The sequence below is a fragment of the Cajanus cajan genome, chromosome 4 (genome assembly GCF_000230855.2).
Source record: "Cajanus cajan strain Asha chromosome 4, NIPB_CcT2T_4, whole genome shotgun sequence".
Taxonomy (NCBI): Eukaryota; Viridiplantae; Streptophyta; class Magnoliopsida; order Fabales; family Fabaceae; genus Cajanus; species Cajanus cajan.
In genome coordinates this window covers 74,490,373-74,516,733 of record NC_138520.1, presented here as the reverse complement: position 1 = coordinate 74,516,733, position 26,361 = coordinate 74,490,373, and the positions used below count along the sequence as shown (strand labels likewise).

At 34.3% G+C, this 26,361-nt stretch overlaps 2 protein-coding genes across 3 annotated transcripts; one reads left to right on the top strand and one right to left on the bottom strand.

The window, feature by feature from the left end:
• The first annotated feature begins 1,918 nt into the window (after nt 1–1,918).
• Nucleotides 1,919–2,374, top strand: LOC145957525 (uncharacterized). Its single transcript, XM_083073798.1, has one exon. It carries the CDS (start codon nt 1,919–1,921, stop codon nt 2,372–2,374), a length of 456 nt encoding a protein of 151 aa, XP_082929924.1.
• Nucleotides 2,375–6,832: 4,458 nt separating this feature from the next.
• On the bottom strand, nt 6,833–17,306 carry LOC109802266 (amino acid transporter AVT1I). Of its 2 annotated transcripts, none has more exons than XM_020363561.3 (3): nt 17,055–17,306; nt 7,701–8,308; nt 6,833–7,470 (listed from the first exon to the last, which is right to left on the bottom strand). In XM_020363561.3, the coding sequence occupies exons 1-3, from the start codon at nt 17,224–17,226 to the stop codon at nt 6,955–6,957; spliced, it is 1,296 nt and encodes a 431-aa protein (XP_020219150.1). In that variant the 5' UTR covers nt 17,227–17,306; the 3' UTR covers nt 6,833–6,954. The 2 variants fall into 2 exon arrangements, with proteins under 2 accessions (XP_020219150.1, XP_020219151.1); XM_020363562.3 differs by lacking the exon at nt 17,055–17,306 and adding an exon at nt 8,497–8,799.
• Nucleotides 17,307–26,361: the final 9,055 nt, after the last annotated feature.

The following is a 26,361-nucleotide window of genomic DNA, read 5'->3' as shown; positions in this document are numbered from 1 at the left end:
ATTAATTATATTTATTATATTTTTAAAATTATTTATTTTGTAAAATAAATACATATAAAATTATATATTACCATGTTTCTTCATAAATAAAATTATATATTTATTTTGAATTATTTATTTTTAAATTAAATAAATAAAAAATGCATGAATCGTAACTTCTCTCTCTCACCAATCAATTTTTGGTGGAAACTTCTGAACATAAAACCCACAAAAATTCACTTCTACTTCCACACACTCTAAATATAACTTCCACACACTTCTCAATTTCTCTCCATCGTCTCCTCTTCCACTACACAAAACAAAGCATAAATATGCACAATGTATCAATACATAATTTTCATGAAATCACATAACATGAAATACAACTAAGTCCTCACTTTTTTATGCTGAACAACTTTTCTAAATATAACTAGTCAAATACGTGTATATATAGATTTGACAGTTGAACTAAAGTTACAAATTTTTAATATTGAAGAACCAAAATTATATAATTCAAATAAAAAATTACAGATTAAGAAAAGAAAGGTAGAATTTATCCTTTTTTTTATATTCATTAAATAAGTGGAAGTACTACAAAAATTTATAAAGTTGGGCGTAGCTTTTCGTGCGATATGTGAAAGGGTCCTCACTCTCTATTATACACATTAAAAAAAATTCTCTTTTCAATCATGTCTCTCCTTATCAAGTGATTTGAAACTTCTAATAAAGAAGAAAAAGGATAAAACATAAATAATATCACCTAAACACTAGCTACCACGGTCCACCAAGTGTGAATAAAATAATAAAATTTAATTAAATTAAATAAATAACATCAAGTTAAAGTATTACATTAAAATGTGTACGGTCCAGGACGAAATCCGACTAGGGGCCTCCACGAGGGACATGTCGACCATGGCTAAGCCGACCCCCTGTCTAGCAAAGCCCTTCCGCCTTATAGGCTCAGCGCTGGAGGGCTAGTGTACGGTCCAGGTCGGATTCTAACCTGCCTACTACGTATGTCAGGCCGACTGTAGCTCTCGCCGATATGCCAGGCCGATTGTAGCTCTCGCGGATATGTCAGGCCGACTGTAGCTCTCGCCGATCACCCCTCTAAGAGTGGTTCGGTTATTATTCGACTTGGTTTCTCTACTTAACCTGGTCGGTATATTTTCGATTCCTTCCGCTTACAAGAACCAACTCGGCCAATACCCGACTGTACCCTCAGTACGGGTATGGTCGGTCGGGGGCCAACACAACTCTCGCATACAGGGACTACCCGATAGCAAGGGCAAGGTCCCACTGTCCCTCACCAAATATTAGCCAGATCAAAAAGGTTAAGGAAATCCCTACATTCTCGGGGCCCATAAAGCCAGTAAACAAGAAACTATAAAAGAAAAAACCCTAGGGTTGAGAAGGCAGATTACACTCTTGAATGCTCTGGCTTTGAGGTCTGACCTAGGAAAAAACCCTAGTGCACCTTGTGGCCGGAACACTTTGGCGCCCACCGTGGGGCTACGGTGAAACTTTTCATACGCCCCAAGTAACACAGGAGAACCCGCACTTTACCATGGCGAGAGGCGGCACATCCAACAACGACTCACAACACCCTACCATGGAGGAGATGATGGCATTGATCAACGAATTGAGGGAGGAGAATGCGCGATCCAGGGAGAGAAAGGAGGCTATTCAACGAGAAAACGAGGAGATTAGGAGGCGGGCGGACGAGATGCAAGCTATGATAACGACCAACGCCAGGACGGTGGAGGAAGATGTCATGATGGAAGTCCCCAGGGATTTTTGACCTTTTTCGGAGGCCATAGAGGCCGAGACCATCCCGAGGGATCATCGGATTCCCCAAGTCGAACCTTTTGATGGAAATCAGGATCCCAGTCAGCACTTGACGAATTTTCGCGCTCAAATGTTGATTTGTGGAGGAAGTATGGAAGTCCGCTGCAAACTATTCATGGGTACACTCAAAAAAGCAGCACTGGATTGGTTTAGTGGTCTCCCTGACCGATCAATCACCGACTTTGATGTCTTTAGTCGGCTCTTCATGACACAGTTCGCCGCTAACAAGAAGAAACCATCGATCACGTCGGACTTGTTCGATCTCAAACAGCAGCGGGAGGAGTCATTGAAGGACTTTCTGCAAAGGTTCAATGAGGTCGCCTTGAGGATAGCGTCCTTGGATGAAAGGATGGCAGCCATCGCGTTCCAGAAGGGCTTAAGGTCTGGAGCTTTCGACATCGCGCTAGAGAAAGCGAGTTGTCAAACGATGTCGGAGGTGAGAGCTTTCGCCTTGAGCCACATCAAGACGGAGGAGGGACAAATCAACAAAAGGGCAGCTGAAAGCCGAGAAGCTGGGGTCGTCCCAAGAGATTTTTATTCCATATAAAAATGTGAAAAGGTTTTTTGCTGAGAAGGTTTTTAATGAGGCACCGCAAACCAATAATTCCTGAATCCTAATAAACATCATTCCTTATTTATCTTATATGATTTCTAACATGTGTTATTTTGAAGGCACCACAAACTCGTGATTGTCGGCAAAAGTCCGGCTGGGCGAGTATAAATAACTCGAAGACCAAACTCGTGATTGATCGGTAAAAATCTGGTTGGGCGAGTATAAATAACTCGAAGACCAAACTCGTGATTGATCGGTAAAAATCCGACTGGGCGAGTATAAATAACTCGAAGACCAAACTCGTGATTGATCGATAAAAATACGACTGGGTGAGTATAAATAACTCGAAGACCAAACTCGTGATTGATCGGTAAAAATCCGACTGGGCGAGTATAAATAACTCGAAGACCAAACTCGTGATTGATCAGTAAAAATCCGACTGGGCGAGTATAAATAACTCGAAGACAAACTCGTGATTCATCGGTAAAAATCCGACTGGGCGAGTATAAATAACTCGAAGACCAAACTCGTGATTGATCGGTAAAAATCCGACACCAAACTCGTGATTGATCGATAAAAATCCGATTGGGCGAGTATAAATAACTCGAAGACAAACTCGTGATTGATCGGTAAAAATCCGACTGGGCAAGTATAAATAACTCGAAGACAAACTCGTGATTGATCGGTAAAAATCCGACTGGGCGAGTATAAATAACTCGAAGACAAACTCGCGATTGATCGGTAAAAATCTGACTGGGCGAGTATAAATAACTCGAAGACCAAACTCGTGATTGATCGGTAAAAATCCGACTGGGCGAGTATAAATAACTCGAAGACAAACTCGTGATTGATCGGTAAAAATCCGACTGGGCGAGTATAAATAACTCGAAGATGTAACGCCCAAATTCTAATACCCAATTTATATAATAAAAATTATAAAATTTTAAAATATTTCTGCAATTATATCATTAACAATATCTATATATTTATTTAATAAAAATGAAAGTAAAGAAAAGATTATTTTGTGAATTTAATACATGACATATCGTTCTAAAATATTTAGAATAACGTATTAATTTACACATTATTCCTCTTCCTTACCCTTTCAATACAATATTTATATTCATAATGGAAAGAAAATTTCAATTAAAATAATATGATTGACAAGTAAAGTTATAACAAATCCATCAAATAGCCTCCATATTCCGATTTCCTTCCAAGTAGGACAGCAATAACAACAACAGCAAAATGATCTGGAATCTCAAGTTGATCCATCTATTTTATAATATATTTAATTTAAAAAAAAACAAAGAAAAGAAAGGAGTAAGAACGATATCCAATAAATAAAATAATTCAAAAGAATAAACAGAATTATTTATAAACAAAATTAAATATAAATATATATACCGATCAAATATTAGTTTTTGGTGATACAATAAAATTTGAATTATACTTGTAGTGACTAGTCAGGATAAATGAGCATCATTATAACAGCAACCAACAAAAGGATATTTCACCTTCATTTCTTACTCATTTAAATCCCCAAGGTTAAACCTCCAGCTACAAATAATTCAAACTTTATCGTCTATGGCCATAGAGTATTATTTATCTTTAAAATGAGTCAAAAACATTTTAACAAATTATATTAATCATAAAAAATTACTCAAAATAGATTTAAGAATTTATCATTATTTAAGCTTTAATTAAATAACACAAATTTAAATAAAATATATTAAGAGCACTAATTAATTAAATGACAATGACAATTATTATAAAATAATTAAACAATATAAAATGTGAATATATTAATAATTATCATGGATAAGAATAATCATAGAATAAGTAATAGTAATTAAAGGTTAAACAAATATATGAGGTTAGAAACACCCCACTAAATAATAAAAATAACATAAATAAATAAACATAATAATTAAAAGTTAAGTAGTTAGATGAGGCTAGGAACACCTCACTGAATAAATATAACAATAACATAAATAAACATTGTAATTAAAAGTTAAGTAGTTAAATGAGGTTAAGAACACCTCACTGAATAAATATATAAATATAGTGAAGTTAGAAGCACCTCACTGAATAAATATATAAATATAGTGAGGTTAGGGACACCCCACTAAAATAACATAAATAAATAAACATAGTAGTATATAAAATTTTAAAGAGATAAAGTTCTCCTCCCCTTACCTAGAAATACACACTTATCAGATTTTTATTATCATACGTTCTCTTCAATTTTTCCCGTTGCTGCATGTCTTAATGGGAGCCTATTTATAGGAAATGAAATCTCACTTACTACACAATTGTATCTTATCCCCTTACGTAATTGCTTACGCTAAAGCTATATGATTGCTATATAATTGCTTTGCCACGTATCACATTTCCTACGCACATAATTGCCAATTGCTATACATTCATAATTATTGCTTTGCCAATTGCATTCACATTGCTACTGCACTTAGAAGAGGCCATGTTAGGATTTGATTTGAATTCTGATTGAAGATTATTATTCATCAAAATAATATTATAAAATATTTTTCACATTTTTTTTTTTAACTTTTAATAATCCCATACATAAAAAAATAACCCTTTTAATATTAATATTGAATAAAATTTGGGATGTTACAGAAGACCAAACTCATGATTGATCGGTAAAAATCTGACTGGGCGAGTATAAATAACTCGAAGACCAAACTCGTGATTGATCGGTAAAAATCCGACTGGGCGAGTATAAATAACTCGAAGACAAACTCGTGATTGATCGTTAAAAATCCGACTAGGCAAGTATAAATAACTTGAAGACAAACTCGTGATTGGTCGGTAAAAATCCGACTGGGCGAGTATAAATAACTCGAAGATAAACTCGTGATTGATCGGTAAAAATTTGACTGGGCGAGTATAAATAACTCGAAGACCAAACTCGTGATTGATCGGTAAAAATTTGAACTAGGGGGAAGCAAAACTCATCAGAGAACACCCAAAATACTAAATCATTCTAGGGAGATCGGCATTTGTCTGACCCGTAGGCTTATCATGTCCCACACCTCGGCCAAAAACGCCACATCTTAGCTAGAAGAACATCTTTTTATTTCACTCTCGGAATGGTGGGCATGGGGGCTATTAGTTGGATTCATTTTAACTCGAAAAATTTTCCACTCATTTTGTGAGTTCGTATTTCGCCGATCGGATTGTCGAATTTCATTGTAACAAAAAAATTTTCTCATCATTTATAGTCGAAAATTAGGCGACTTGATTTTGGTGAATTTCAACTCGGTATTTCGATGACCCAAGGTGACTGAGTCGGATAGTTAACCGACTACTCCATTTGAAGCTTTTTAACTGGGTGAATTTTCTCACATCCCCTCCTAGAGCCCAAGGAGCCACGAATTGAGATAACGAGTCAGTGAATCTTCTTGGTCTATCCCTTGCCTTAGCCATAAAAGTGTGCTCAACAAGAATCTGACTGTATGTATCGGCTGAGGATAAGCCTTCTCGCCTTGCACGCTTAAGGCTGGAGGGCTAATGTACGGTCCAGGACGAAATCTGACTAGGGGCCTCCACGAGGGACATGTCGGCCATGGCTAAGCCGACCCCCTGTCTAGCAAAGCCCTTCCGCCTTATAGGCTCAGCGCTGGAGGGCTAGTGTACGGTCCAGGTCGGATTCCGACCTGCCTACTACGTATGTCAGGCCGACTGTAGCTCTCGCCGATATGCCAGGCCGACTGTAGCTCTCGTCGATATGCCAGGCCGACTGTAGCTCTCGCCGATATGCCAGGCCGACTGTAGCTCTCGCCGATATGTCAGGCCGACTGTAGCTCTCGCCGATATGCCAGGCCGACTGTAGCTCTCGCCGATATGTCAGGCCGACTGTAGCTCTCGCCGATCACCCCTCTAAGAGTGGTTCGGTTATTATTCGACTTGGTTTCTTTACTTAACCTGGTCGGTATATTTCCGATTCCTTCCGCTTACAAGAACCAACTCGGCCAATACTCGACTGTACCCTCAGTACGGGTATGGTCGGTCGGGGGCCAACACAACTCTCGCATATAGGGACTACCCGATAGCAAGGGCAAGGTCCCACTGTCCCTCACCAAATATTAGCCAGATCAAAACGGTTAAGGAAGTCCCTACATTCTCGGGGCCCATAAGCCAGTAAACAAGAAACTATAAAAGAAAAAACCCTAGAGTTGAGAAGGCAGATTACACTCTTGAATGCTCTGGCTTTGAGGTCTGACCTAGAAAAAAACCCTAGTGCACCTCGTGGCCGGAACAAAATGCAACTGCACTAAAACTAGATATAAATAACACTAATGCCCTTAGTAAAATAATCTTATATTTGAATGCAAAAAAGCCTAAAAAGCTAACATTAATTATTTTTAATTCAGATCTGAAAACACGTTCTATAGCCGACAAAGCATATCCTTATAAATTTGAAAAAAGTAAAAACAAAAACTAATTGCATTTACTTTTTACGTGAAAACCACCTGTTTCCCAAGAAATATACACTCTCATCAATGTGAACAAATATTTTTATAGTGAATAAAATGAAGCACTCCACCACATTACAAATGTTGCACTATGTCCCTGACAGATGTGTAAGTCCCGGATATTCCCATTGCTATACCTGCTATTATTATTGCCACTATGGCCACCGTTTCACTCCCAAATTTCCTGTAAGTGCCTGAAATCTTCAAGTAACACAAGCATGGAAGCAGAATAGAAGCTGTGACACTTAGAAACGCTCCAACCAGGGACATGAGATACCCAAAGAAAGGAACAGCGAGGGCAACAATGGTAGTGCTTATTACCAACACAGTGCTCACTAAGATGCTGGTCACTCTATTCTTATATGAAACCGGAAGAAAGTCTTTCAAAGCATTGGTAATTGGTGTTGCCATCAAAGCAAACTTGGATATGGGATTCACCAAAGTAGTATATATTGCCAATTTTGAGCTTACTTTGTTCAGTGGCAGGTTTAATGTCACTTGTGATTCAACTTGTGAGCCAAACATTAGGTAACCAATTATAGCCATCGATGCATAACCAGCAGTGGTTAACACAAAGCATACAAGTAGGACCTGCAATGTTAAAATAATTATTAGCTAGAGACAAACAATGTCTTGGACTTAGTTTATAAAGCAACAAAGGGTAGCGGTACCACTCTTTTTCTTAAATAGGGTAACATCATTACATCAATTTAATTCAAATCAAAGATAAAACCCACCACGTTTCATTATTCTATGCTAATTCCAAAGATTAAAAGAAACACACATCCAAAATAATATATAAAAATTTTCAAAGCACTTACATTAGAGAAGTGGTGTTTGTTTGTCATGGAATTGTACAAAGTGGGAAAGACTGGATGTGCACAGTAGCAAAAAGCATACAAGCTAACCGCTGTGGGGATTCCATTCCAATTAAGAAGAGTTCCCTTTTGATGAAAACCAACTCCATCAAATGTTGCAGTCCATGATATTGAGAGAATGATGACAATAGAAGCAAAAACTCCACTTGCAGATACATAAGAAAGTAGACTCAAACTATCCAACCAAACTGTTGGCAAGATAATAAGGGAAACCAATATCACAAAGAACTGCTTCCCACCAATTGCAAATCCACCTATTTGAACCTCCTCAATAGGGAACAAGTTGCTCAAGTTATCACCTTCTAGAATCAAAAATCCTATTGAAACTAAGTAGAGCTCAGTGTACATGGACACTGATACTATTAGCCTCCCTATCTTTCCAAATGCAAGCTCACCTATATCAGGGTAGCTTCTAATGTTGGAATTCTTATCCATACATTTTTTGATCAAAAGTCCTGAGTAAAATGCTGCAGCGGCAATAGCAAACAGAAGAGCCAAGCTTAGCCACCCTCCAGATGCAAGAGCATATGGAACTGAGAGTATCCCAACACCTGAAAATCAAACCAAAGCCACACACTAAAAAATAGCTTCTTACTAGAATCTGTTTTAACAGAAGACATCTCGATTCTTGAGGTTGAGGTGGTAATGAGAAAGAAAAAAAAATCATAAATTAAGCTGAATTAAATTAGAGTTGTCTTTGAATAAGTTAAGTAAGTGCATGAGTTGTAGGTAATGAAACCTGATATTGCATTAAGTCCATTAATACAGGTGCGAAAGAAGGATACTGTATTTTTGGTAGAAGGATGAGAAGTCACGGCTTTCTCTTCATCATGGTGATTCCACTCGGGTAGTAAAGGAACATTCAAGGACGAATTGTTGGGAACTTTTTCTGACATTTTGAAGAAAAAAGGATTTTGTGGTTGATGAAAAAAGTTTATTTTTTTTCCGTTTCTTTTTGTGGTAAGCAGAAGTTTGCAAATCTAAAAGGTTTGATATGTTCAAGGTGGTAGCGGAACTGGCCATATAAATATACACATACACTATTAATTTCTACCGTACATGACTATGTAGGAGTCACAAAAACGTTTAAGATATTGTCCAATTCAACCACATGCATCAATCGATGTCAAATATGAGCCACGTGATTACACTTGTCCTTCATCCGATATTATTTTGTTCTTCAAGTTAGGCGTGATCAACCGTCCAAAATTTGTGAAATCCGAAACTAAAAAATAAAAAATCGAATGGGTAGAATTAAGGTTATGAATTTGAATGGTTTAAAAAAGTGATGAATGCGGTTATATGCGGTCGATTTTGGGTATAAAAAAAAAATTTGTTGATATCCGAAATCAACGACACCTTTTCATCTTTCTTTTCTACTGAAACCACTTTTTTCTCATCTCTTGTTTCATCTTTCCCTTCTTCTTAGTTTTATTTTTTGTTTATTTTTCTTTGTCACTTCTTCTCCATTGTTGGTTAGGTCTTTCTCTTCTTCTCCGTTTTCTTTTTTCTCTTCTTCTCTTCGTCTCCCGTCACTTCTTCTTTTAAACAGGTTATTTTGAACATGTTTACAACTACTGAAGAAGTAACTTCTTGGTAACTTCACAGTTCAGAAACTCTAGTCCAGTGTTGAGGAATCAAAAACTAAAAAATATTTATCATAAACACAATAATTTTACTCTTGTTTTTTAATGATTTAAAAAATTTAATATTGTTTAACGTGTATTTTTGAATACAAGTAAGAGAGTTTTGTCATAATCAAAATATCTGAGCTGACTCATCGGGTAGGAATAAGACAAGATGAGAAAATTTCCCTTTCACGAATTTTTTTCATTTTTATTGTGTCGAACAACAAAGAGACGTGTTAGAACTTTACAGGCAAATATGACTCCGACTTGTAGCAAAATAAAACGCGACGCTAATAAGGCCGTGTTTGGAGATGGCAACTACGTGCTCGTGAAGGATAATAACTCTTCTGCTCTATTTAGTGTGAACATTTATCTCATGAGTATTTATGAATTTTTTTTTTATATATTTGTGACTATTTAAAAATATTCCTAGATATTTATTAAAATATGAAGTTTTTAATAAAAATAAGAAATAAAATAAAATTAAATTAAAAAATAATTTTAAAAGATATATTTACATTAAAAATATTTTATTATATATATTTGTACTAAAATAAAATAAATAATTATGACATATATTTATAATAAAAATCAATTAAATCAAATTATTTGACATATAATTAATGATATTTTTAATATTATTAAAGTGTTAATATCCATGAATACAGATTCTTTACTATCCATCTGCACTCCATTTCCAGACTCTAAGCATTTGTATTATTAAATTGGTACTCTTTTAAATATTTATTTACAAGTGATTGTGGGTTTTATTTGCTTGTAAGAATATTTTTGCCATGTCATGTCATGATCAGAGACATTTTATTAAAGATAATTAAGTTTTTTATAAACACTTCTTGAAAAATATAAAATGGATAAAATATTTTTTTTTTCTAACAATTAAAATTAACTTATTTATAAATTAATGTGTGGAAAATCTCGTTTGTTTCAAAACTTATTTTTAACTTATATGTATAAATTGGTTTTAATATAGGACAAATTTAATTTTTTATTCTTTTATTTTTGTTAAAAATACCTATAAAAAAGTTTATTCAAACATAATCATATAGTGCATTCGATGTTTCAAAGTGACGAATGCTAAAACGTCGCTATATTGTACAAGACTTTTCTCTAATCTTCCGCGTGCAAAGACAAAACAAATTAATGCGATTTTAGAGTTTTATTTTATTACCTATTTTATTCTATAATTTTCTTCCTTGCCCTTCTATCTCTGTTTTCTTTAAATTATAAAAAAAAATAGAAGCAAATAAAATTTGTCTCACAAAAATGATAAATTTCATAAAGAAATTTTATATTAAGCATTAAAAATAATTAATTAAATTTTCAATAGTAATTTTTGTATCAATAAATATTTAACACAAATAATATAATCGAATGTCGTAACATAGATACCTGTTGAGCTTTAATTTCATATTTATTAATTTTGTACTCTTGATAAAAGAAATAAAAATTCATAATTAATTTTAAGTTGGTTGCTCACCCAAGACATACATATATAATTTGCAAATTAAAACAAAAAATTTGCAGAACAAGTGACGTGCATGGCTTTTAAACCCTAATTAAGAGAAGAGTGATTGAAAATATCGGTGAACTATAACCCTATGTTTTTTTATCAACTGAAATCAGAGTTTTAATATTGATTATTTTTAATTACTTTAAATTGCTGCACTCAAAACTTAAATTAATTTACCTATACTATGTTTAAATTTCTTTAAGAACATATTACAAGTCTTTTGAGTGAGTTTAATTCACGTATTAGACAAGATCAAAATTATTGTTCTACATTTGATTTATAAAAAAGTCATGAGGTAGGATTAAAAAATTTCTCAGCCTCCCCAATCCACCACTATGTCTTTAATATTGTCATTATTATTAATATTATTATCTTTATCATTACTATTATTACTGTCGTCAACACCACTACTTTGAAACTATTGTCTCCATTAATATAATAATATTTGTAACGTAGTGAGTAGATTTCAGAGTTAAATTGACTTTAGGAAGAAGAATATATAAGGATTTCTCTGAGAAGAGAACTTCATAAGTTCATTCTCAAAGAAACTTATAGAGAAGTTTTAGAAATAAGGACTCTGGAAACGTGAGCTCCTTTGTCTCCCAAATTTCTCTGTTTGATTCCTCTTCTCATCTAGATTACAAATCTCTTCTGTCTTCTCTTGGAATTCAGGCTAGGAAGCTTACTTTTGGAGGATTGAAGTCCGGGAGTCAAGCTTTCGAGGAGACTTCTTCTTCTTCTCAGCTCTTGGCTATTTTGAGCCAATTTTCAAGTGAGGGAAGCTAGAATGTTTGTTGTTTGATTGCATGTGAGTTTAGAAACTTAATTGATACATGAATGTTGAGAATCCGTGGTTGGATTAGAAAAATTGTTCATTTTGGGGTATTGGGGAAAAATTGAAGTTTTGATGATTTTGATGCGTTTGGTGAATGCATGTTGAATCAGAGTCTGTTTTCTTGTGGTATGGAGTCTATATACTTCGTTTCTTGGATTGCATGTAGTTAGTTTCCCTAATTTTCAGGTTTGGAGGTGAAATTCTACGTTTTTGGGCTGTTGTTTGAATTTGTGTCGGGCATAGTTCTTGGTGTTGGGCGTGTACTCATCAAAGGCACCCATTTTTGGATCACACAGAGCGCGAGGTTAGTCGCACCGAGCGTGATTGCAAATGGGGGGTCTCTAGATGAGTTTGCGCCGGGTGTGAGGAGAACCACGTTGAGCGCAATATCAAATTTGGGTCTGAATGATGTTTTCTGGTGTGGCACCGAGCGCAAAATGGGCGCGCCAGGCGAGGAGACCCTTTTGAGGTCTTTTTCTGAGTTGGCGCTGGGCGTAGGTTGAGCACGTCGGGTGCGAAGACCTCTAGAGGTCTCTGTGTGGTCGATGTCGGGTGTAGGGTGAGCACGCCAGACGTGGAGAGTCCTATGAGTCTATGTTTCAATGACGCCGAGCATGGATGAGTTTTAGGACTCTCGGGTCGGGATTAGGTCGAGCGCGCTTAGGCTGCGCCGGGCGTAAATATGTTTATGAATGATTGATTTGAAATGATGTATGCATGCTTAAAGTCGAAGATTTGATCATGTATGGATGATATATGATGTATGGTGGTGTATGATTCATGTGTATGCTTGGTAATGGTATGTATGAATGTTTAAATATGATATGACATGTGTATATGTTCATATGAGGATGATTTTGATCATGATGGTGGATTGACCATGTATGATGTATGATGCATTATTGCATGTGATGCCTTATAACATGAGTCTAGCCTAGGACTTGAGGAGAGACAAATATTTTTGAACTGGAAGAGCTCACATAGAGTCTCTTGAGAGTGGTGCTTGGATAGGCTACTGATATAAATGAGAGTGGTGCTTAGATATACCACTAGTTTTGGGTGAAAGTGGTGCTCAGGTAGGCCACTGGTTTGGGTGACTCTCCTCTAAGTCCTTAGTTAGTGTTGGAGCGGAGTATGAGGTCGAGGGTTATTCCCTTAACCAAGTACTAGAGAAGGTGTGTGGTTCCTTGCAGATAGTCGATGGGCGAACTTCACAAGTGACTTGGTAATACATGTCAAGGTCGTGGTAAGCCTGTACCCAATTGTGCTATACTTGACGGTGGAACCAGACTTCCAATTAATTGTGTAAGGGACATCATCCGAGTAAACCCAGTGAGGATTTATATCCTGTTTAGCTGTGACCGAGCGGGCGCATTGAGCGTGAAAACGGTTGGGGTGGTTTCGGTAGGATTAGGATGTCACTTATAGTGATTTGCTGTTAGGGAGATCTCCTAGATATATGCGTGATGATGCATTAGATGATTGATATGCATTGGTATATGTCATGAGTTACATGTTATTGCATGATTTCTATGATGATGAAGTGTATGGTGTTTGACTTCATGCTTGATAGTTGGATGATTGTGTAGTATAAATTATTGTTCTATACTTGTATGATTGTTTATTGAACTCTAGCTTACTCTTCTGTTTCCATGTTGATGGACTGCGATGATTGTACTGTGTATGAGAGTAGGTTAAGGTTAGGTTGGAGCTGATTGATGTGACCGTTATGGGACAGGGAGTTTGGTCCTCATGTTAGAGTTACCATTTTGGGTAACAATTTTGTCTGTGTTTGACCGGCACTAGGTTGATATTATTTTTGGGATGATTATACATATATGATGTTATATTTTGTATATAAAAACTTAGTTATTTTATTCTTATCTATACTTGTATGTATGAGTTATACAATCTTAATATTTCTCGTAGTTAACTATTAGTAGTGCGATTTTACTAAATGTATGAACCATAGCAGGCCGTTACAATATTAGTAATTAATTATGATAATTAATATTAAAAAAATATTATAATAGTTTTAACTGTTTTATTTGTGTTGTCCATTATTCACCAAATAATGTAAAAAAATAAAAAGTGGTCTAGTGATCTGAGAAATTGTCTTGTACTATTTTTTTTTATTTTTAAATTTTGTACCTTAACATATATCAAACACATTTTTTGAGTATCATAATCTAGAGTTTGTCCATTGTTATTGGTACAAGGTACACCTATCTTTAAAAAAGTTTTAAAAGCATTAATATTAAAGAGCACAAGTCTAGAACCATGGAAGAACTACAATATCTTATAAGGACAAGTAACAATATTAACTTGATAAATTTATGGCTTATGCAACTCGTAATTCCCTTCCATGGTATGAATTGTTGAAGAAAAACAAAATCGAGTGGGAGAGATGAATGTGAGCAACCCTTCCAAAAGCTAAAGGATTATATGTCGAGCCCAACAGTTACACGATATTTGATATAGCTAGATAAACCTCTTCTATACTTGGTGATTGCGGAAAAAGTTTTAGGTTCTATTTTCGATAGGCATTGTACTATACAATAATCCTCAATTAATAGGCAGTGTTCGGTCTATTTTTGAAGCAAAGTATTGCAAGGATTAAAAGTTGGAGAAACTTGCATTAATTTAATAACCTAGCTAGCTAACAACTATAATCAATCAGCAACAATAGTACTTTTAGACCTATCTAAACATTTCCTTACATATATACCTAATCCGTTAAGGATGGTTAACCGGACTACGTGGAGTTATCACAGTAGAATGTCTTTAATGAATTGAATCCAAGAAAGGCCAATTACTTAATTTGTAATAGAAACGCTATCTTTACTCATATTTGGAAAATATGTATATAATATGTATATTTTCTTTCATCAAGAGTCATAAATGAAAATATATGAATAAAGAGTCGCGAATGAAAAGTCATAAATAAATAATTATGAATAAAAAATCTTTTCATCTTCCATAAATAGAAAGACTTGTAAAGTGGTGATTTGGTTAATTTTGTCAAATCCATTCTTGAATCCTCTTTGGGAGAAAGAGAGAAGTAGAATGAGAAAATTATTATATTTCTCTTTTAGAGAAAAAGAGGGTTGTTTCTATCATACTAAGAATTGAGAAATAGTCATTTGAGAGAAGTGAGATTTTTTGAGTAATCTTTTTGAAAAAGAAATTATTTGTAATCCTTCTTTTATAGGAGACTTGTTATTAAACTAGATCCGGTGGTTTTTCCTTGCTCACATTGAGAGGATTTTTTATGTAAAAATTTGACTGTTATTCTTTTACTCCTTACTATTATTTTTTATTTCTTCATAATGTTATTCTGTGTTTACAAAGGTGAGAACTAAATTTGTTAATAACATAATTTAGTTTTGTTTTTATACAATTAATGTTGAGATACAATCAAAGTCTTACATCATTCAAATAAGAAGATAAATATGAATTTATATACACGATTTTCATTGATTAGAGATCTTTTAAGTGATATTCAAAAACAAAATCATAAAGATTTTGTTTCAGCCAAAGGATGAGCTAGGGTTTCTTCCTAGGTCGAGCCTTAGAGGCAGAGCATTCAAAAGTGTAATCTGCCCCTTAGCGCTAAGGTTTTCAAGTTTTATACTTTCCTCTCGTTGGGCTTCTTGGACCCCGTGAATGTGGGGATTTCACAATCGTTAATATTCGAGGGATATTTGATGATCAAGGGGTAAGGATTTTTTAACCTTAATTCTCAGATCAGCACCAAAGTTAGGTCCACTCGGATCCTGGCCGATGACCCCTCGGCCGACCCTCCCTATCCGAGCTCGCCCTGGTCGAGCTCATCCAAGTGGAGGGTGGGATCCAAGTCCAACTAATCTTATCCACTTGGGAGGTTGAATCGTTCGCCGACCGAGACAACCCATGCTCAAAGGTTATCGGATCAGGAACTATGAAAGGGGGAATGGTCGGTATCCGATCAAGACAGTACACTTGCCTTCCAGCCCTAAGTCTGAAAGGCGCAAGGGCTTAGCTATGCCTGAGATAGACCCCGGTCGAATTCTTACCGAGCTCTCTTCGACCGAGACAATACAGATTTAAATGTAAAGTAGATAATATCTTACCAATATAGAGAGATGAATGTAAACTCATGATGCACTACAATTTTTTTTTCTATCTATATTTTTTTCAACATATCACTTTTTTATCCTATATATTCTATCTTCGTGTCTTATCTATGAGGAAAAGTTTAAAAAAAGAAGTTATGAATGGGTGTAGAATTTATCGCGACCTTCTGCCAAGCATGGTCTATGGAAGGTAACAGAGGGATTACATTTTTTGTCTTTTAATAAATGTTCCAGGCCAAAATAGAACCGAACAAGTAAAAGAATATTTTTTGGTACGAAATCGACCATAGTGCCTGTCTTGGTCCCTAAACCCCTCCAAATATCCGTTCCCCACATCTAATAAAGGTTAACTTTTTCTTTATCTTTTTACGCTTGGTGGAATAACATTCCGCTCCTGTTTCTACCTACGGTTGTTGATGTGCCCACTTGTTCAACAAAAAGTAAAATTGGAAAATTAATGTTAGGTTTTAAAATTTAAAAAAATTTAAAAAAAATTAAAAAAAAGAAAAAAAAGAAGAAGAAGCGGACTGCTACAGTATAATATTTGGATTCAAATTTATGGTCTGCATGCGACCATAGCAAGAAAGTCTCCGGCTGCGCCCAGTACTTTCTCTCTCACTTATGTCTATCGGGATTGGATTTCAATCTTCTCGTGATGCCATTTCATAATTAAATTAAATAAAGTTGACAAATGCTCCTATGGACCTGTTATAAGTGTTCGAGATCTTGTAATAAATTATTATCTTTCTGATAAACTATGATTAGTGAATAAATTAAATTAAAGAAGTTGCTTGCTATGCTAGCTAGCTACCCCGGCTGAGTGGACAGTTGCAGACGACAAAATAATAAAAAGTCATAAATCAATAATAGGAGGTTATGTTCATTCACCAGTACCACACATTATTCTGGTAAATGGGGACTGAAAAATATCATCGGAAATTTCGGGTTTTGGCTTCAAATGAAATAATCGACAAATGGATCTAGGAGACAAGTTAAATAGTATTAAAAAATATATAAATACTGGCTGCGTTGCATATATTGATAAAATAAAAAGCAACAAACCAAAAAAAATCTAACATATATATATATGATGGTAACTCTTAGAATATGCCAATCGGGTAGGGCAAATGGAAACGAAGGGCATGCACGACAAAATAAGGTAAGAAGAGATCGATGGGGAACACATACCTGACAAAACATTAAGACCATTGAAACAAGTGTTGAGGAAAGATGAGGTGCCATGACCATTGGTTGAATCGGTGCCAGAATCTAGGGTTGTTTGATGCGAGTGTTGTTGGTTTTGGTGTTGAATTAGGGGAATGTTCAGGTTGACATTAACATCACACAACCCACCATCCATAATTGGTGAAGGAGAGACTACGTGTCTCAGTATATGATAGTTAGGTTTGTGGTCTCTCTATCTGTGTCTGATAATAAAAAAGTGATAAGAAGAATCTTGTCTACAAGTAGTTCATATATATTTCTGATATGTGGGAGTGGATTAGATGAATCATCGTGATTTTACCCCTTTCAACCTATTATTTAAATTACGGTTAAAATTACGTTATCTAAATTACACTGCTAGTTATTAGTTTAGTTACACAAATTAATTTGTAGATAGATGTTAAGTGCCCCCTTTTTAATGATCTAGAATATCTTAAAATAGTGGGTTTGAACCTAATTCAACCCTACAAAATCGGTTTATCAGGTGAGGATTGTTCCTTACTTATATATTCTTTAATTGTCTTATTTCTAGTCGATATGTGACTTGAATTTTTTCCAATAATTTTTAATAAAAAGTTAATTATATATATTAAATACGAATTTCATCTTATTTTTAGAACTTTTTTTTGAAAAAATATTTATAGAGATTCTTTTAACTTTTTTTTTAATCTAGATGTTTATTTATCGCATATATTTATGAATTAAATATTAATATTCTAGAAAAAAAAATTATTTTCTTATTATAATATAAATTATTTATCATACATATAAATATAACTTATATATTTAAAAATAACTATTTATACAAATGTTAAATATAAATTTTATATTTAAACATAAGATTTATATGTATAGCTTATTATAAATTTTGATTATATAATAAACATGTATGTGGAGTGTACATATTAATATATATATATATATATATATATATATATATATATATATATATTATCAAGCATTCTAAAAAGATACTATATTCAACTTAAGGATCTAGATTTTTTTTATAAATGAGAAAATTGCACTTAAGAGAAAAAGTGCAATAATAATAATCGATTAAAAAATTAATGGTTAATATCATAATTATTTTGAATTTTACTTTGAAAGAATTTGATTTTATCATAAATTTTAACCGTTGATTTTAAAATTAACAATGGCGAATGTACTTTATTAATTGTTAGAGTTTCATAATTTATTAATAGATTTCATAACTTCTCAAAGAAATAAAAGGCTTCAAGAATCAAAATAAAAATCTTAATTTAATATTAATTTTTTTAAATAAAAAATATATATATATATATTATAAATTTATTATTTTTTATCAGCATTACATGTACAATTTATGTAGAATTATAAAATCCTTAAAATTATAACACTGTGATTTTGTGATTTATTGTTTTTTTTTAAATATATGTTGTGATTTATTGCTTATATGTTGAAAAACTCTAGAATTTAGGAATTTTTGCGATTTTTCAATTATTAAGAATTGTTCTAAGTAGAGGTCGAGTTAACCTGTTAGGGGGAGAGTATATAAGATTTTCTTTAAGATTTAAATTTCATAAGATCATTATTAAGAAAACTTAGAGAAAAACTTCAAGTAGTAGAGTGGTGATTCTAGGTAGAGCTGTCAAAACGGGCTACCCGGCCCGGCTCGGCCCGGCCCACCACGGGTTAGCCATTTGGTGGGGCAACCCAACCCGACTCATTTATCAGTGAGCTCAAAAAAATTGAGCCCGGCCTGGCCCACCACGGGTTGGTGGGTTAAACGGGTTGGCTCACCTTAAAAAAAATAATTTTTTTCATTTTTTTTCTTAATATACAACTAAAGTTCAAAAATTTAAACTTATTTTAAAAATCTAAGATTCTTAATTAAGACATCTTTAAATGAATTATTCATCTCAAACATTAAATGATAATTTTAAATACAATCAAATCAAATCTAAATAATCTCAAATAGATAAATATAATCCAAAATTATCTTAAACTTTAAATACAATCCAAAATCACAAAAATTACAAATCACAATCCGACATTAAATTATTATTGTCTCATGTTGGACTGCACCATGACCCAATAATTATTGTATTTTTTCAAAAAAAAAAGTTAATCACGGGTTGGTGGGCCAACCCGGCTCACCCGGGTTCCGGGTTGGTGGTGAGCCGGGTTCAAATTTGACCCGTATTAAAATTTTCAAAATTTTTTTAACCCAACCCGACTCAAACCCGTGGTGAGCCGGGTTGGCTCGCCGGGCCAAGCCCATTTTGACAGCTCTAATTCTAGGTTTGTAGAGTCGAGAATCATAGTGGTGGTGATGGTTCCATGCGAAGTTCTTTGGACAACCTTCATTCCTTCTTTATTATCTTGTTATGTTGATTTAGAGAGGTAAGGGAAGCTAGAACTTAAAGCATTGTTGAATCATGAAGTTGTATGATGCTTGATTTCACTTAATTAGTTGTTATGTTGATGAATTCTAAAGTGAAATGCGTATGTTGTGTGTTTTGGATTTTCTTGAAAATGATGAAGAAAGATGGATGATCCTTGACATATATATGTTGTTGCATGTTGATCTTTTGATTGGATTTTAAGTTGATTATGATATGTATGAGTTGCTTAGTGCACTTCGTGTTGGTATCTTCTTATTTTCAGGTGAAGGGAGTCAAATTCATGATTTTGCTAAGTGTAGAAATCACTGTGCGTCGAGTATAGCTTCAAGGTATTGAGTGTGATGTAAGTCAGAAACTCTCTACCTCACTCTTGTCGGGCATGAGATTAGTAGCACCCGGCGTGAGTTAAAGGAGAGTTTTTTGACTTGGTCACAATGGACATGAGTTAGAGTGAGACATTTCTTACTCTCCTCTATTTTTGTGTTGTTTGTGCTGAGTATGTTGCAAATAATGATTACCATGTTGACGATGCAAGTGATGAGACAAGCCTTGTGGGGTCTTGATTATGCTCTAAATTGATGTGAAATCAATGAGCGTACCATAAAATTTTCTAATTATTTTGAGTTATGATTAATGTTCGGCATTTGACTTATTTATGTCATTAAAACTTTTAAGTATTCTTTTACTTTAAAATATGTTGTGAAGTTTATGAACGTTATTAAATGTGAAGACTATTGTAGTTAATTGTGCTGGAATACCTTAATATTGCCTTGGGGGTAGTGGGTGTCACAAATGGATTCCTTGGATCAAAATTAGACTTGGGAACTTGTGGATTTGCCCAAGAATTAAAGGGTAGTTGGATGCAAATGGATCTTCAAAAAAAGGAAAGCTACAAGGCAAGGCATGTGGCAAAAGGTTTTACTCAAGTGGAAGGGATTGATTATAATGAAATGTTTTCACCTATGATAAAACACTTTTCTATTAAGGATTTTGATGGCAATTGTGAGTCAGTATGATCTAGAGTTAGAACAATTGAATGTCAAAACAACTTTTTTTAATGGAGACCTTGAGGAGACTATCTATATACAGCAACCTGGGGGGTTTATAGGGGTTTATAGATAATAAGTCTAAGAAGTTTGATGTTTTTTGTTAAGCTTAAGGTTTTTTAGAAGCAACTATGACAACTGCATTTACATATTATAAAGAGAAGAAATATGTGTTTTTTTCTTGTTTCTATATGTGGATGATATTCTAGTAGCAAGCTCTAGTGAGGATGAGATTGTATGCTCAAAAAGAAATTAAAGTTTAAGTTTGAAATAAAATATCTCGATATTGCTAAGAGGATACTTGGGATGGATATCATGAGAAACAAGTTAGAGGGAGAATTGATTTTATCTTAATTAACATGGGTATATGCAAAAGGTAGTGGAGAGGTTTAAAATGCATCAATCTAAGCCTGTTAGCATTCCTTTGGGTCATCACACAAATCTCTCTATCATATAATCTCCTAGCATTGAAGAGGAAAAAAGGAAGATGTGTTCTATTTCATATGCAAGTGAAGTAAGGAGTATCATGTATGACATAGTTTGTAGTATAGCTAATTTGGCTTATGTTATTGGCATTGTTAGTTGATTTATGGCAAATCCGGCTGAAGGTCATTAAGAGACTTTAAAGTGGGTACTGAGATATTTAAATGTTTCTTTAAAATCTAGTTTGAAGTATAAGAAGACAATTCAAGATGGAGAAGCTACTATGCAGTATGTTGATGCAAACTGTGCAGGGAATATGGATACTAATAAATCTTTATCTTGGTACATGTTTATTTTGTTTGGGACTTTTTTTAGTTGGAATGTAAGTTTACAACCTATGTCAGCTTTGTCTACAACACAAGCAAAAATATATTACTCTTGCTAACATAGTGAAGGAGGCTTTATAGTTAAAAAAGGATGATTGGTGAACTAGGTATATCACAAAAATGTATGACAATTCACTATGATAGCCAAACTGTTATACACCTTATGAATCATCAAGTTTATCATGAGAAAACAAAGCATGTTGATTTAAGGCTTCATTTCATCAGAGATGTGGTTAAATTCAGAATAATTAAAATTAAGAAGATTATTGCATCTGAAGATAATCTTGTTTATGTGTTTACAAAACTCTTTCTACATCCAAGTTCAAGCATTGCTTAGACTTGATTAACTTCCTCTAATTTTCATTTTAAAGTGGGAAAGCAACACTATTGTGAAAAAGTTCTTTTCTATAGATTTAGAGTCAAGGTGGAGAATTGTTGATTATGACTCAAAATCTAATGTATCATTTATATGCTTTGTAAAGTTTTTTGTTTGTACAGTCTTATACATCTAATTTGTCTCGATTTGTTTGATGGGTTTAGACTATACATAGTCTTTCATCATTAATTTGATGGGTTCAATTTGTCTTGTTTTATAAGACATAGTCTTAGAATTTTTTATTCCTATATGTGTATGGGTGTGCATGTGTGTGTTTAAGGATCCTTTTTAAGTGTGTGAAACAAGAAAGAGTAATTTTGAGGGCAAAGTACTAAGTGTGAGCACGATAGAGTGAGAGTGTACGTGTTGAAGCTAGAAAGAAGATACATAAAGGGGAAAGAGGAATCTATTAGAGAATTCAAGAGATTTATGAAAAGAGCAAGAGATTGCTTTATTGTAATATTTTTTAAATAATAAAATTTGCTCTTTCTTGTGAATGTAGGCCAATTTGGCTAAATCACATAAATTTGATATATTTTCTTCTCTTAATCTTTTTTGTTTTCCTATTACATTTTTTTAGGTTTACGTTTTACATTCTTATTAGATATTCTCGTTTCTATGTTTTTTATTTGTTCTTGCATAGGATTTATTCTTATTTGCTTTTTTCTTGATTTCGATCCAAAAAACTAATTATACTTTTTTATCCTAATTAAAAGCAATAATCAATAAATTTTTTTATACTCATAATTTATTATTAATTTTATTTCTTATATATTTATATATATAGCATATATATGCCTAATAAATAAAGGATATATTTGAAATAAAATTTGAATTAACATATAATTTAATAAAAATAATTAATTTAATTTTTTAAGTTTCGATGATTTATCTATATTAACTATAATTAAGATCGGAACAGTAATAAAAAAAAATTATGATGAAAAAAGAACTGTGTACTAGTGCTTATAATCATGCATGAGACCTGCGTTTTATGCAAAGATCCGATATGAGTGTGAAGTTTTTAGCTTGAATTTCGATAAAAACGAACAAATTAACATAATTTGGGTGCTAAGAGACAAGAAGAAAGAACAACGTCTCTATCCTTCTACAATGAAAAATGGAAATTGAAGTAATCCACTAATCTGTATGGCAAATGGAAAATGATTTGTCAATATGAAATTCGAGTACATTTTTAATTCCTTCTACTATTTCGATGTGCCTGACTATGACTATCCTCCAATGTATACATAAAACGTGTCATCTTCAAAAATTTGACTTATGATTGAACTTAAATCGTGCACGACTTACAATTCAACTTGGGCATAACTTATCCTCATTCAAGACAAACAACCATGTCAATAATACAATCAATAATTTTAACTTCTCTTACAATTTCTTTTATTAATTCACTTATTTATTAGATGAAAAAATATTATATATTTTATATTTTTAAGTGTCATATATATTATTTTATATTTAATATTTTCTTTGAGTATAAATAATAAAAATGATATTAAAATATCCCAACAAGAATTGTTTATTAGTTATATATTGTATGAGCTCTTAATAATAAAATATTATTTTGATAAGTCACGTGTAATTCTGAATTCTTTAAAATTAGGAAGAATTATTTATATAAATAATTATTTATTATGAGTTATTTAACTGTGTGTTGAAGAAAGAATGGCTTAAAAAAAAATAAAGAAGAGAAAATATAAAATGTTGAAGAGAGAGGAGATAGTTGAGGGTTAAGTAACTTGTGAATAAAAAACTCCCTTTAGAATAAAAATCGAGTGAATTGTTTAAAATTGAAGTTGCATGCATGAAGACCCAGTTAAAGTAACTGTTTACGGTGGAATTTGTTTAAGGGTTCTTTATGTTCGGACTAGCACACAGAATGTTTCAATTTAGGTATTTTAACGCGTTTATAACCCTACAGAGAACAAAAGACGGAGTAAAAGTTTTTTAACAGTTACTAGTTTCCAAATGTTCATCAATGATTACTCATAAATAACGTTCATGCACATAAATAATTAGATGAACAGAATGAACGATAAATTATTTCCAATACAGATCATGGTTCATAATGTTTCAGCATTCAGCATTTACAACATCAAAGGTTGAGTAACTTACAACTATATGATTAAAAGAAGAAAGAACACTAATCCTAATCCTAGAAAGCGAAAAGAAATTTGGTCAAGAAGTAATCATACCCAAAAACGATTCCGTGCACGAAAGTCATATGCGCAGGCAGAGAGTGCTTGAGAATTTAGTTCTAGTATGAGTTTTTCCGACCCTCGTGAAGGTGTCCAACTCTCATACACTAGTGCAAAAGAGGCTTTTTACGTCTGTATTTTTACGTCAGACTACAACATATCCGACGTAAAAACGACGCGGTGACATTTTTGAAAATAACACAAATTTTTTTACGTCGGACAACAAAGGGACCGACGTAAATTAAACAATCTACGTCGGACCTCAGCTACAACCGACGTAAATTAAACAATCTACGTCGGTCCCTTTGTTGTTCGACGTAAATGAAGTTGAATTTTTGAATTTAAGTTGCGTAGCGCCTCTCCTTCTTCACCAGATTTCCTTCCCGCTCTCCCTGCTTCGCAGCCAACACGTAACGCCTCTCCATTCTTCACTAGATTTCGTTCAGATTTCGCAGCCAACACGTAACGCCATTGTTTGGGAGCATTCAGATTTCGTTCCCGTTCTTCGCTCATTTCCTACGTTCGAAGGTTCCTTTCTTATCTTCTTCCCTCCTTTCTTTATTCCGTTCGAACGTATCGTAATGTTTATCTGGCTGCAGACAGGAGCAGAAATTTGTACAAGGCCTTCTGGATTTGGAGACACAGTCCTGGGTTTATCAAGCAGAACGGTCCGTTCTCCAAGTAGAACGGGCTATTCTCCAAGCAGAACGGGCCGTTCTCCAAGAAGAACGGGCCGTTCTCCAAGAAGAACGGGCCGTTCTCCAAGAAGAACGGGCCGTTCTCCAAGCAGAACGGGCCGTTCTCCAAGCAGAACGGGCCGTTCTGCTGCACTTGTTTTCTTTTTTTTTTTTTATTTAAATTTTGTATGACTTTTTACGTCGGACCTTGGCATGTCTGACGTAAATTTACGTCGGTTTTCGCGCCACGACGTAAAATTTACATCTCCCGCTTCTACGTCGGACGTTTCTCTGACGTAAAAACCCCTAAATAACCAACGTAAAATGCTTATTTTGTACTAGTGATATTTATAGAATTTAATCACGAGCAGTTAATTTCGTGAGAATCATCGTGGGTGAGTATAACTGTTATCCACTACTTTGCTTACGCGGGCTCAAAAGATAACTTCCCATAACCGTTCTCCCGTGAGCTTTTACTTCTTCGACCCGCTTTTGCCATAACCGCCCTGATGTAACCATATAAGGAACCAATAACCTCTCCACTATCTTTCGAGTATGTCTTTGTTTGACTTGGACCAAACTCTTTTTCGACCTTGAACCTCTGTTACTAGTACGTGTTGACATTATAATATTTTTCGAGAAACTTCAGACACTATTTTTCGACTCATGGAGTTTTCGAGTGGCCCTAACAAATGCCCCCCTAGGAATTCAATCTGATGAGCATTACGATGAGAGATCTGAATTCCTATCGAAAGTTGTTCTCTGAATTCGGTCGATTTGTTTAACCAGTGGATGTCGTTATATTTTTTCGATGAAAACCTACATTCTGATCTGTATTAAATGCAAGTGACCGTTTTGATGGGACATTGATTGTCTTGACGGCGCACGTTTCACTCTGCTTCATAAAAGTGTCTTGGCGGCTGATATGAATATTCAAATTAAAATTTGAAATTAATTTGGTAAGCCCGTTGCACCCTAGGCCCACTAATGCGTTAAAATCTTGATTTTACCCTAGGGTGAAACCACTTTCACCATTCTCTCTTTTCTTTCCTTCACGCCTAAGCTTTCTTGCCTTCTGCTCTGGTTCTTTGTTCCCTTCTCCGGCGATCTCTGTGCACCCTGCTTTCTTACCTTTATTCCCAAGCTCTTTGCTTTCGTGTGACAATGGCTTCTTCCGCTGCATCAACTTCCGCCGTTGTAGCCTCCACTACTTCTCCTACTACTGCCTCGGCTTCATCTCCGATCTTGGCAACTGCAACTTCACCTACCATGGCCCCCGTAACGACCATCGCTACTGCCACCGCGACCTCTACTCAGATGGGTCCTCTACTGATGACTAATGCCCAAGTCTGCAAGGTTCAAGATGGGGACGACACCTTCGTACCTATTCCTGGCATGGAAGAGGCCAGCCTGAAAATCTTTCAATCTCAGGTACTACTTCCCTTCTCTTTTGAGAATGGTAATGTGCATGCTTTCCTAGGGCCGTTCATAGGTCAAAATAAGAAAAAATTTGCCAATACTTTGTTACCTAAGGATACCTCTACCCTTCCCTTTATTCATTCTGCTGAGATAGACCTATCGTTGTTTGGAGACACCACCAAGATCTTTAGAGCCTTTCCTCCCATTAAAGATAAGCATTCGCGTTGGTTAACTCGAATAGAGAATGCAATGAGTTCTTCTTGGATCGAAACCGATATTTTCGAATTTATTCAACTTGCCAAATTTGATTTACACCTCTTCGACCCCCAAATGCTTCTTTC